The 14,174-nt window shown below is 37.5% G+C and overlaps 1 protein-coding gene across 3 annotated transcripts in view; it reads right to left on the bottom strand.

The window, feature by feature from the left end:
- The window catches only part of LOC110108395, an 89,276-nt gene that overhangs the window by 53,884 nt on the left and 21,218 nt on the right, over positions 1-14,174 (bottom strand). For all 3 annotated transcript variants that reach the window (XR_003702864.1, XR_003702863.1, XM_020839024.2), the window contains exon 6: positions 4,987-5,048. Coding sequence is in view for 1 of the 3 variants with exons in the window: in XM_020839024.2 (XP_020694683.1) it covers positions 4,987-5,048 (62 nt within the window). In the remaining 2 variants the exon portion in view is untranslated. The remainder of the gene's footprint in view (positions 1-4,986; positions 5,049-14,174) is intronic.

Here is a 14,174-nt window from a genome sequence, read left to right as displayed (position 1 = left end):
TGGCATAAACTGGATAATGTTGGCATACTTTGAAGAAGACAAACCAACAAATTTAACAAAAATCCCTCAGAAATAAAAGAACATGATGCTGCTCATCAAACACACCTAACAGGCTTGTTACAAACAAAGATTGTTCCTAAATATTCATGCATTAACATAACATTTAAAGCTCGTTTTTACTCAAAAGCATTAAAAGAATTCATTGACATTAAATAAAGTTTCATACCTGTGATAACATCAGAGAGTCTTTTGTTCATGTTGTGACATTCCATAAAACTTTGGTGAACTGGTGGACGAGCTTGGCCTTGTGATGGGTAGATCAGTAGATCTAACAGTTCCTTGCCTGCCAACTGTCCTCTGAGGAAAGAGTGTTTACCTGTTCTGCCTTCAGTAGTAGTCTTGTTCAAGAGAGGACAAGACTTTGCCATATGGCCCTGGCTTGTGACACCAGAAGCATGTATTAGTGCCAGGAAAGGCACTCTCCCTTTATGGGTTCTTCCCACACTTAATGCATAGAGTTGTAGAATAAAAAGTTGGATTAAACTCTGTCAATTGGGCGCTTCAGGATTGAAAGACTTGGGTAGTTTGGATCTGTCCTCATTCTTCCTCTTTGGAAGTCCTCTCTCCTGAGTACTCTGACAATCCAGTTCATCTTTCCGTGCTTTATAACTAATTTTAGTATAATTCTTCAATATCCCAAAGGAACTAATGGCGTCTAATGCTATCCCTCAAAAACCACAAAGGAAACCGGTGCATTTCTCTTCTGCATTAGGAATAGCAATGAGAGCATCACCTAGAAAGCATCGTGAATTCAGCCTCATACTCAGCAAACGGTCCTGTCACCCGCACCAGGTGCCTATTGAATTATCTTGCATTGCTCTCCTAGCAGTCATGGCACACCAATCTTTTAAACACTTGACAAATCCACCCATGTTGAATTTCGCATATGCTAGATCTCCCCAGTAAAGATTTCTCCAACTGTCTTCTCAGCCCACTTTCTGCTTCCCCATAGAAGGCATGAGTAGCTAAGGCTACTCTATCTATCCTGGGCATAGCATCCCCTCCAAAATCTTCTCGACCTTCATGAACCAATCCTCTGCTTCTATAGCTCCACCCTCCCACGAATGATGGTGGGCTTCATGTTCCATGGAAATAACTTTAAAATACTGTCAATTGGAGCACTTACCACTACCTCCAGCTTGAGTCTGGCGTACTCTTTTATCATCCCGTCATAGCCGCATCATTTTGGAAAAGCGTCCAACAGTAGGCATTAATGCTACTGCCTTGAGCTCTACTACAGATGGTGATCCTCCTGACCTCCACCTGTGTTGCTATCAGTGGACATCAGGTTCAGGTTCCTTCACCCTGAGAAACAAATCACAAAGCATCTAAGCATAAATAACACAAGGCACCTATAACCTACCCTAACCTATAAGATCATCCTATTGGCCTTTCAGAAAATCAATATTCCTCAATTCCTCGCTCTGATACACCCCTGTGTCATCGACCCGGCCGGTTAAGCTCGCTAGTGCGAGGCGGGAACAGAGATCGGACGGAGAAGAGGTACAAGGTAGCATGGCATAAACTAAATTCATCATAAAGAAGAATGTTAACATCACTACAACAAGAAAAGAAAGAGCCACTAAAAGTTCCAAATAGTAATTTTGCTTTTCATACCTTGTAAAAAGAGGATTACATCAAAAATTCTTCCAAATGAAAGGATTCCAAAATCATATTTTGAGTTCTTTCCAAAATCTATAACATTCATCTTCTAACAAAAAAGGCAAAACACAAAAGAACCTGCCGCCCGCCGTCTCCCTACGACAGTAGGTGCGCGGAGGTTGGTCAGCCATTATCTAGAAGCAGGGTCTCCTGAAAAGTTCCCATAACTAGGGTGAGTCAAACTCATAGGCAAATGCTTTACCAATAAATATTTAGAGAAAAAATAAAAGAATGAAGCTAACTGAATAAAAAGAATATAGAACTCATTGCAAATTAAATAGAATACTTCAATGTAATCCATTAAATCCTTTCCTTAACATAAACTTGTGATGCAACACTTCCATAACAAAAAGAATACTTTCCCTTAAACCATAATGCTTTCCTTAAACCATAATGCCTTTCATATGCTTAATATAACATGTATTTTAATCACCCGTCTCGGAGATATCTCATTTTGTACTGATCAGGTACAACATAATAGGTCATTCTTTACATGCTCTATAGACTCCCTTTCCAATGCTCAAAAGAGCATCACCTTTACCAATGCTCATAAGAGCATCACCTTTACAAATGCTCATAAGAGCCTCACCTTTTACCGAAGATATTCCGCATCAACATGCACATACAACTTTATCTGTTTTGTTTTTGTTCTCATAACATGCATATGTTTAAATGTCCCCTAATATGCCATATAGTTTCATAATAACATAGGATGAAAAGGGCAAGTTCTTTTCTTTATTCCTTAACCAAGAAAGAGTAAGTGCAATAAAATAAATAATTCCTTTCATAAGAAATATGCTTGAAAGTAAGGGATTTCTTTACTTCATATCCATAACCATAATAAAAAGAGATTCATAAACTTAAAGAGCATAAATCAAAATATGCTTGAAGGGATAATAACAATTTCATTTTCTCTTAAAATTTAAAGGTATTGCATTTACGTACCTACCTCAAATAAAAAGGTCTTCACTTAAGTATACTTAGGAGCTTCTCCCTCCAATTGATCAAAACCTAAAAGGGATACAACAAACAATATTACAAACCTATATAAAGCTCCTAAACCTTAAGTTAAGAAAAAGAGAACTCTCCCTCTTCCTACAATTCATGCTTCAATAAGAAAAAGAAGAAACCCCATAAGTGTCAAACTACCATTTTAATTTAAAAGCTTCTAAGGATGGCTTCTAAAAACCCTTCCCAACATAAAGAGAACTCTTTTGATCAATAATTTCAAAATTGGGAAAATAACCCTAATTTCCAAAACTCAAAAGTTTTGTTAAACACTACAAGTTCTTCACATAAAAGCTTCTCCAAACCTCTAGAAATTCTTTTTGTGAAGGCAAACCAAAGAAAAGCATGTTTTAAGAAAAACCCTAATTTCCAAATTCCATATTTTCAAGAAATCAACTAGCATTAAGGTTTAGAAACATCCTTTAATCATTCTCTAAACTTTTCTCAAAGAAAATCCAAGTTTTCTAAAAACCCTAGAAATCTTCTCATTCAAAAATCTAAAGAATGAGAGGGAAAATCATCATTCTAATGCATACCTTAGCCTTCCCTTAGCCTCCCCTAAGATTTTCCTCAAGATTGGCCGCCGAAAACCGCCGCCGGAGCAAACGCCGAAGTCGCCGTCCGAGCCTTGCGTCCGCCTTCTCCTTGTTCCGCACGGTTTGGCCGTGACATGCGAATGGGAGAAGAGTGAAGGGTTTCGGTTTTTGTATAATGGGAGAATGGGTTATGCCAAAAGATTTAATTGCCCCCACTTAAGTAATTTCGGCCTTCATAAAACATAGGGGTAGAATTGGCATTTCTAACCTTCCAAAATTCATAATCTTCAAAATACTCATAATACAATATATGTTCTATACATCAAAACGATCAGAATTTTACGCTCTATTTTCTAAAATTATTCCCGTCGAAATCTGACAACTTCGAAATTTTCACTTAAACCTCGTCGCGGCGCTTTGAAAAGCGTGCGAGGTCTTAGACGGCATTTTCGGGTTTTACACACACAAGCAGAAACCCTCACCAAACCGCTCAGTCTCCTCTCCCTCTCACAAGAGGGAAAAGAACCTTAGGCCCCCGCTTTGTTTCACATGGATCGGCCGCAAGTACAGAAAGCTCCCGCATCTCTCTCACACAATTTTCTTTTAGTCATGCTAATAGAAGCCCTCTCAAATCCTTCAGCTTGTCTACTTGTCTCCCATCATGCTTGAGCAATTCCAAATGCAGATTATTTGTTAATTTTTCAAGATGGAGACATGAACCTATGATATTGAAGGATATCAAACATGGAAATTAAAAGGATGGCATGTAACTCCAACAATTTGAAGGATGAGATTGTTCTGTAACCTTCTTTCTTCTTGTGAGATAAAATATACACTTTTGTAGACATGATTTTCCATGCTAGCAGTTAGATCCAACAATACTCTAGCATAGATCCATCACAAAGCAAGCAATAACTCTTGAATTGCATTACATATGAACTTAATTATATATTTCTACAAACGTACACCTTTCAGGACATTGTTAGTAACTTTCTACACTTATGCTATCGGATGCTAACAAAATTTCCTGTTCATTTGCATGTTAATTTTGTGCAAATCTTTAAAGTGTATTTTCAGAGTGTGCATACAAGAGTGACTGAGCGGGACTTAACTTAACATGTCCCCGCAAAATGAATTATCTCATTTGCATTTCAAGCAAGCATAATAATTTCTAGTTTCATTTTCTTTTATTTTAATTTTTCAGGCTCTGTATGCTACTCTTTCATAGAACTACTTTTCTAGTGATATTAAGAAAATTTGAGATACAAGTTAATATGATACTGCTGTCAGAAGAGGCATCAAGTTATTTTAACATTAAACCATAGCAGAGAAATCAATACAAAAAAGAATTGGAACTTTAAAAAGGAAAGGTCATGAACTGATCAGATTCAACTATAAGGACTGTTAAGTATCAAACCCAACTTCTGTTCAGTTTGCTTTTATTCTTCGTAATATGTGTGCATCAGTGTATCTTCAGTAAAGAGATCTAAACTCCTCGTCTTTTATCTTAGTTTTCACAAATCTAAGGCTTACAAATCATAAATATATATATATATATATATATATATATCAATAAAAGTTAAGTTGCTTGATTCTTCTATAGGTGCAACAATGAAAATGAATTCATAGATTACAGAACGAAAGAACAAATAAGATAACAAAACCCAACAACTAGGATAACAAGTAGAGGTGAGCAACAGCCAGAGAATGGTCATTATACCAAGTTGAAGCATGTTATCTCTAAACCTTCCGTTGGCAAGCCATCAATCTCTTGACCGTCATCTGCATATTAAAAATTTTAAATTCATATGATTATATATACATGATATCCAAGTTAACCTCCAAATGATCACAAATTAAAGGCCATTTTCATATCTACTACATACAAGTCGTTAAACTTCTAACCTTGCTAGTAGAAAAATTGCATTTCAAGGTAGACAAAATACATACAAAATAAGCACAGCCAACACTATAACAACTATACACAACATCAATATAGGGTTTTGGCAAGTATCAAATAATAGTAAACAATTATATCGGATTAGGGCTATCAAGTGGACACGGCTAACATAGAAAGCAGTAAAACGACAATCTAAAAGCGCCAATGCATTTTCCATAACACATGGGCTTGAATTGGTTTACCCTAAAGGGCTCAGGTCAACACATAAGCCAATCTATCATTTAAAAGCCACCACCAACCATTATTGACGTATGAAACTTTAAATAAAATTAATTTTGAAAATAATTTTGGAGACCGTAATCGATTGCCAACATAATCAAACCCCTTTGTCTATAAATACACTAATTAATCTTCCATAGCATTTGTGTTTTCTTGTGATCTAACAAATCTCAGGCTAATTCTTGAGTAGGATTGTTAGTAAAAGTTTCATCTACAAATAAAATACATCTAACACTAAGACCAAACCTCATTTCTACTAGATAGAAGTGCGCCTCTTGAAAGATACATGAGGATTGGGGTGAACCGGACGTTGGGCCAACTTGCTAAGATGATCTCTTCCTCTTGTATGTTAAAAGGTTTTTCGAGCTCTCAAGAGAAAGTTATATGAGGGTCATCATACTTTACCAACAATTATTGTTGACTTTCGATAGAACCCAGCCAAAACAATGACTAGGGACACTTGTCGCACAAGATTCCGAGAAGCCTAGCCCATAATAAAACACTCAACCAACTCGCTTTATGAAATAGACTGCGTCTATGCTTTTGGGACATCGAAATTACCAACAAAAAGATGAACATACTGTCCGAGTGCCCACATGAAAGAAATACGAGAAAATGACCTGCATGTAAGGCAATGATGAAAATTTGATATGTGTGAGACGAAGATGAAGATTTACAAGCAAAAGTGTAACATATACATAACATAAAAAAGATAACATAATGTTATTTTAAAATTTATAAACAATCATATTTTTAATATTAGAACTGTTATATATATCCTCTACCAAATCAATGACATCTCCCATAAGCCCTATGACACCCCATGCCTCATCCTGAGGCATCAATCTATCCTGTGCCTAAGGACTATAATTTCATATTAATGAGTTGTCTAGCTCATAATTAATAAAAAAAGAAAGAAAAAGAACCCTAAATATACTTTCCCATATTCCCTCTTGGCCTCACACAAAAGCCACCATCACGTCTGTACACTCTCTCCCTCTCAATTTGCCTAAGCTAGCCCACTATCTTGCGCCTATCTTTCTTTCTCTAGCAAGTTTAGCCCACAAGACCACTTAAACCTCCAACACCGCATCTCCCCGCCCACTACTACTCTTCTCCCTCTCAATCCTGCTCCTCTACCACTACGCATAGCACGTGCGCACAACCCCACCTGTACTTCTCAATTCATCCTAACATCTACCACAACCTCACCCTTTCTCCCACTTACACTCTTGCAAATTTTGTGTCCAACCTACTCTCCATAACTCTTTGTCCCACCAGGTCACTCCCCAGTTTGGCTCACCCTCTACCACAAACTGGAGTATAACAGAGAAAGATTTCAACATATCAAACTCCATACTTAACAACAGGAAGCATGTAATATTTCTTACTGAACATCAACATAATTAAAACAATTACAGAACTCCACTAAAACTTTTGAACTTTACTTACATATCAAAAGGTTTATACAGCTATTATTCAGATCTCCTCTAAGATCTCTTTGTACTCCAAAACATATTTACATCAAAAACAGACGATCACCTCTTTCTCGCCTAAAGCCCTACGGGCTCATTTCCCTTACCTGCAATACAACCACTGCTAATGAGCTATTGTCCAATGAAATACACCAGCGATATATAAGAAATAATAATAAACAAATAAGAAATGCTTAACAATACTAACATAGTTAAACACATATTGAAATGTCATATTGAGCCTGAAAGTGCCTAGCAGTATTATTTATCTTGCCATAATCATTTCACATCTTTAAATAAGTTATATAATAGCTGTAAGTTTTTGCACCATTTTAACTTTCCAATTCAAGGTTGGGTCTAACTTCCCAACTTTTTAGAATGGAAGATGTTCTCCCATTCAGGGTTGAGTCAAATTTCTCAACTTCTAGAATTAAGAGTGTGGGCTTATCTCATCAGGTTTTTCGTCTTTCCTTGTGCGGGCCTATCCCCCATATATAACTTATTTCACCTTTTATATAGTCATCCTTTTTAGCCCTAATGACATATGCTTTTGATGACATAGTTGTGCTTTAGCTGCCCTTTAGCTGTCCTTTAGCTACTCTTTAATTGCACTTTAATTGCACTCTAATTACACTTTAGTTGTGCTTTGGTTGCGCTTTGGTTGCGCTTTGGTTGCACTTTAGTTGCGATTTGGTTGCGCTTTAGTTGCACTTTAGTTGCGCTTTTTGCTCATTCAGTGGTTTATTAATATTACCCTTTTATGCTTACAAAATCATTAACATTGCTAAAGATTACCCTTTACATAAACAATTTCATACATATACAACCATATTCATACAAAATAACCAAAATAAACTAGAATACATATGATCATAAACATGATCAAGAACAAGTGCAATAATAAAATATTTACTAATTCTTATGATCTTGTTTGGGTATCTCACCTCGTTCTCTAGGGAAGTCGGGTCAATTCATTCTCCTAAAGTACCCTTGCCTATTTTCCTTTTATATACAATCTCAAAGAAGTTTCTCTTCATTCACCCCAATGTGACCTCTCTTCTCCTAAGTATCCTTTCTTCACTTTTCCTTACCTTTTTTTTTTCAACCCAAAGAGTAACCAGTTACATCAACTTAGCCTGCATCAGTTTCCACCACTCTTCCGCACAACCAGCTTCAGCATTTTACTGAATTCCAACAACTAAATTTCAGAAATTTATTATCTAAAATCCTCCTTCAAAGCATATCACAGCAGCAGGCTCCCGCTACTCAGCTTGAAGCTGGCTTCCAATGTCCAAGGAGGGACGGGTGGGAAAAAAAGTTAATGTCTCCACAGAATAAATCACACTATTAAAATGATAATAACCCTTCTAATTCCACTAAACCTTCTCAGCCATTCTCAGCCCTAGGATTTCCATCAGCTTTATGCATGTCGGTTTAAGTGGAATTACTACAGTAATTGAAGTACATACTATTAAATAATTTATTAATACTTAGCATTTAATCTAGCTATCATTTAAACCATAAACTGCAATTAAATACAATCAATTAAACAATTAGTTTGATAATTTACATATACTTATATATGTTAAAAATGCTTGGAATTAAAGTGGAATGTATATAAAAATAAGCTAACATTTAGAGGAAGTTGAAGCTTACATTATTTTAAATATTTTTTAAGAGTATTACACACCAACCCATCCTTTTCTCTAAGCAATCCCTTTTCCGCACCTCCGGATCGAAAGATATAACCTCCTCCCAACTCCGATAAACTACATTGCATCACCTCATCTCCAAACTTATATCATCCATAAAGCAAAACCCAATATATACTAGTACATGCCTATATAGATAGTACGTAATTACCTAATAGGTTTGATGAGGACATCTACAGGAGATTCTAGCGCAAGAACACATTGAAGATCTACGGCTAAACTTGCATCTTTTTATTTATGATTGATGTATTGCAATTTTATTATTTTAATGTTCTTTTCCGTTTTTGCGCTCACTTGAAGGACTAGATGCATGTAACCCAAAGGGGTAATTTGATCTTTTCTCTTATTCTTGTATGGAGGCCTATTTATAGCCTTCTTTTCCCTCTTATGAGGTTAATGAAGATTATTATGAAAATTTCTCTGTTTTACTCTTGTGAGAGTTTGAGAGTTTTTGAAGAGAGCTTTGGGGAAGTCCCTTGGAGAAGGGCAACGCAATACCCACCAACCTTGAAAGCGTCTGGGTTCGTGGTTCTTTTCTTCCCTATCTTCCTTTTTCCCCCCCTCCCCTTCCCACCTTAGCCGCCGGCCACCTCAAGCCCTCTCTCTTAATCCTAACCGTCGGCCACCCAAGCCCCATCCCCTCTTCCATCTCCCTATTCCTCCCCCTTTTCCCAACCCCGGACACAAACCACCCACGCTCCACCATCAGCTCCCCCTCATCGTCCGTCAAGCCGTCGGCCTCCCACTGGATCTCCTCCATCAACCACCGGCCACAACCACCCATGCCACATCCGCCGGCCCTACCTTTCCCTTCCCCTCCTTCCTTTCTTTCCTAATATCATTTAGGGAAAGAATTAAATATTTTCCTAATTTAGACCATCTTAACTTTGGAAAGAATTCAAATTTCAAATTCAAATTAAATTGAATTTGAAACCCTTTTCTAAAGGAAGATCAATTTAATTTGGAAACCCCCCAATCCCCTTTGCCTCCAAAATTTCAAATCTTCCTAATTACTTTCCTTTTCCACCAAACCTCATTTGGAAAGCCTAGATGTCAATTAATTAATTCAAATTTGAATGTTGAAATCTTTCCAAAATTAGAAGTCTATTTTTGTAAAGTTTTCAAATCAAATCCAAATTAATTTCTCATTGGATGTGACTAAAATTCCCCTCCCTAATTTTGAGGTTCCCAATTAAGCAAGCATTTAACACCTTCCCAAACCCTTCCCCTCATCTCCATATCGCCGGCCCCTCCCTCCCTTTTCTCTCTCTCTCCACTTTAATTCTCATTCTCCTAATCACATCAATCAAAACCTCTCAATTAGGAAAAGATTACCTTTTCCCTCCCATTAGTTTGAATTCAAAATTCAAACACTAGTTCTCTCATAATTGAGCCTGAAATTTAATTTCCAATTTATGACAAAGCCAATTACAACCCCACCCATCCCTTCCAAAGAGTCTTCCTCAATTTTCTTCCCTTTGGGACTTTTCTAATTGATGTCTAAGGTTTACTGCAAGCCTATCTTGTTGTCCTACACCACCAAGAGGTCTTTCTTGTTGTCCAAAGACCTCCCCGATGTGGCAATCGCTGTCCAGATTTTCTGGAGGTTGTTTGGTTGCTGCATGTCCAGAACTATTCCAGGTGCTGAATTGCTGTCCCGACCTTCATTGTTGCTGTCTACAGTGTCTATAGCTGTTGTTCAGCCATCTTGGAGACCTCCTATGGCTTCCCTGATGTCCAAACAGTCTCCAATCGCCATCCTGAAGGCTCCCTGATCTGATGTCGCTGTCCATCCTTCCTCAAGCGTATAATCGGTCACACCGGAGCATAGTAACTCCTCTACTTGGGGTAAACCCTACCCCCAACTCTTTTATCTTCTTAGTTTACTTCTCCAACGTGGTTATACTTTGATTCACAAAGCTCATGTCAAGCTCTTAAGCGTTAAAACTTAGAGAACTAGAGAGTTGAGTGAGGGACTCGTGCATAGTGTCCAATCTCATTATTAGTTTAGGAATTTACGTTGAAAATCATTCATATATGCAATGTTAGAATAATTGATTGTTTTACGATCTTAACTCCTATGCATGTAATTTAGACTAAGCATGTTTTACCGCTCTTTGTATTTTATCTCGTCGTTTAAAATCAATAGAAAGGATATAATTATTGTGACTCCTAGAATTAAGCATGCAACTTCCTTAATCTAGTCATTCTTACATGTACATTCTACATCATCTTGGCATCAAAGCATGGTAGGCATGCATAACACGTACTAGAAGTCACCCTAGGGGTTTGCCTATCCATAAGTTATAGTATTTCATGCATATCATCATTTAATATATTTTATTTCACTGTTATGCTTGCTGTCCATGCAAATCCGGCACTCATTTAGTGAGCTTTAGGTTAGTTCTTAAGTGTTTAGGTGTTGTCTTCAACCCAACAACCATCCTAATTGCCTAGATCTCTTAAATCTCTCCTGTAGCTTGCTGCCCATTCATTTCCTGAACCATATAGCGTGTCATAATAGTGTTTTCTCCTTATAGAGTGTTGTCCCTTACATCCAATCTTCATTAGGCTTCACTTAGCACTTCCCAATCGACCCGATAAGACTTCAAAAGAAGTTAGATGACCTCATTAACCTAGTGAGCTCTATGACTAAAACTACGAGGGAGAAATATGTTGACTCTCCCAACTCTAGGTACGTGCCCCATTCATTCATTCATACTAGTCGGAAGGTGCCTCATTCCGCTTATCAACCTAGACCTAAGCCTAAGCCACAACAACCTCACATAGAGTCACATTACCGTCTACCCACTTTTGATGGTTCCTCGAACCCTTACTACTTTAGGAATGGGTTAGACAATTAGAGAACTATTTTGAATCACATGATATCCCTAAGTCCCGCTAGGTTAGCATTGTTGAGTCTCATCTGAATGGTAGGGCTCGCCGATTTTGGATGAGGTTGAAAGATCATAAATAATCTCGTGGCGAATACCCTACTTCCGATTGGAAAAGCATGAGACGAGAACTTGGATTAAAATATCTTTCCCCTACTTATAAGTTATAACCACCCATCCTTTAGTAACATCATGGTTGCTGCCTCACCCTGTAGGTCTTCACCAAGCCTTGATGGTCGACCCTCTATTGGGTCTTCCATTGGATCGGTCTCATATGACTCCCCACTTGGGCTGACTCCTAGCCATCCCAATCAACCTTGTCTGAACACGCATCCTCTCTGCATGTAGATCCCGATTCACCTCACCACGTGAGTAACTTTACCACCTTTAAAATCAATATGGATTCTAAGGCTACCCAACCTTTGGTATCCCCAATCTTTGACCCTGTAAGTGTAATTATACCCGAAAGAAGCACGGCAAAGAAGAAGTTTCCTAAACTTGAGACTGAGTACACTCATTTCATGGATACTAATGATATTATTGATAACGAGGACTTCTTTGAGGATGAAACGGAAGTGATTGAATTAGACGCTCTGACTGACTTAAACCCTGATTTAGGAGATCTAGAACCTTTAAACCTTGATACCTTAGCCCATTTGGATCCTAATATCATCAAGGATATGCCTTTGGATAAGGTCTGCGTGGATGATATTAATTTGATCTCGAAAGAAGCTGATCTGACCTTGAACACATTGAAATTAAATTCAAAAGATTATGATTTAATTGTATCTCCTACTAAGATGACTCCGAATAATTCTGATTTAATTTTGAATAGTTCTGATGGCGATATAGATAATCATGAGTTGGAAGTGAGCCAATTGAATTTACTACCTAAATTAAACCCCGATTTAACTAACCCCAAATCCATTGATCCTAGGGTTATAACCAAAATTGATCCTATTGAGGATAGTAATATAAGTTCGGAAGACAATGATTTGAATTTGAAAGATTTTGAGCCTAATTTGAATAATAAGCCTCCTCTTGTTTTATTGGAGTTTATTTTAGGAGTTGCTCCTTTAGATTTACGTTTGAAAGAATATGTGTGTCTTGATTGGACTATCTCATCGACTTTAATGTTAGAGAGAATATTAACCTATATCTTCATGTCACCCCTCTAACTATTGTGCCCACATATGTCCTAGGCACTCTACCCCATCTTTTGAGTCTCATACATACTGGTGACTCTTTGGGCGATCCCATTATGGTTGTGAGTTAGGACCTTCATCTTATCATATTCTTGATTCCTTCATCATGCCTTTTATATTATTGTCCTCACCTGTTAAGGACCATCTCTCTCCTAGCTGGATAACTTTGCTAGATTACCCTGCTGCCTCTAGGAGACCACCTATGATCCTAGCTAGAACTCCCTTTAGAAATGCCCTTGTAGCTAAGAATGTCTTCATTGCTCCTCCCACACGAGTTCTATTAAACATGGAAATTTTATGTCCTCTCATTTTGTGACCGATCCGTCTTTATTCCTATCTATGTGTGCTTGTGAGTTAGTATGTTTGTGTGTTTTTATAGTCTGTTTACTTCCAAAAAAAATTCTTCTATTTACAACTTTTGTGTAATCCCACAATTCATGCCAATCATCATTGCATTGAAACCCTTGCATCCACATTTGCATTACATCTGCATGACTTACATAAGAAAATTACATGCCTAATTGAACAGGATAATATTAATTATAGACTTCATGCTGAATTTAAATGACAATTTGAAACTTTTGAGGTTGGTAACTCAGTGATGGTGCGGATTCGTCTGGAAATTACATGCTAGAAGTGCGGGACTATTTAAAACAGTCAAGAAAATCAATGGCAATGCTTACATGATAGATCTGCCAGAAGAGTTCAACATTCATCCCTCTATTAACATAGAAGATTTAGTAACTTATGAGGGTCTAGAGATTAAACCCCAAATCCACTTCAAATTAAGCCTTGTGTGACCCCACCTATGAGAACCAAAGCCTACCTCCACTCGCAAATATTCCTAAAATACCTATAGTGGAAAAGGTTGACATGATTCTAAGTTATGACATTATTTTCACAAAAGAGGGTGGACGAAGAAGGTATCTGATAAGGTGGGGAGGTAAACCAAAGATAGAGGATTCATGGATTGATCGAGAGGAGTTGAAGAGCTTGGATCGAGACTCATTTATAGCTCTATAAGATTCCTTGAGACACTCACTCGACGGAATCGAGTTTTATCCCACCCGAGAAGAATGATGAGGACATCTACAGGAGATTCTAGCGCGAGAAGACATTGAAGATCTACAACTACACTCGCATCTTTTTATTTCTGATTGATGTATTATAATTTTATTATTTTAATATTCTTTTCATGTAACCATAAGGGGTAATTTGATCTTTTATCTTAATCTTAAATTGAGGCATATTTATAGCCTTCTTTTCCCTCTTATGAGGTTAATGAAGATTATTATAAAATTTTCTGTGTTTTGCTCTTGTGAGAGTTTGAGAGTTCTTGGAGAGAGCTTTGGGGAAGTCCCTTGGTGAAGGGCAACATAATACCCACCAACCTAGGAAGCGTCCAGGTTCGTGGTTCTTTTCTTCCCTATCTTCCTCTTCCCC

The sequence above is a fragment of the Dendrobium catenatum genome, unplaced genomic scaffold (assembly GCF_001605985.2).
Source record: "Dendrobium catenatum unplaced genomic scaffold, ASM160598v2 fragScaff_scaffold_1490, whole genome shotgun sequence".
Lineage (NCBI taxonomy): Eukaryota > Viridiplantae > Streptophyta > Magnoliopsida > Asparagales > Orchidaceae > Dendrobium > Dendrobium catenatum.
The sequence above is the reverse complement of the archived record's forward strand: the minus strand, read 5'-3'. Positions and strand labels throughout refer to the sequence as shown.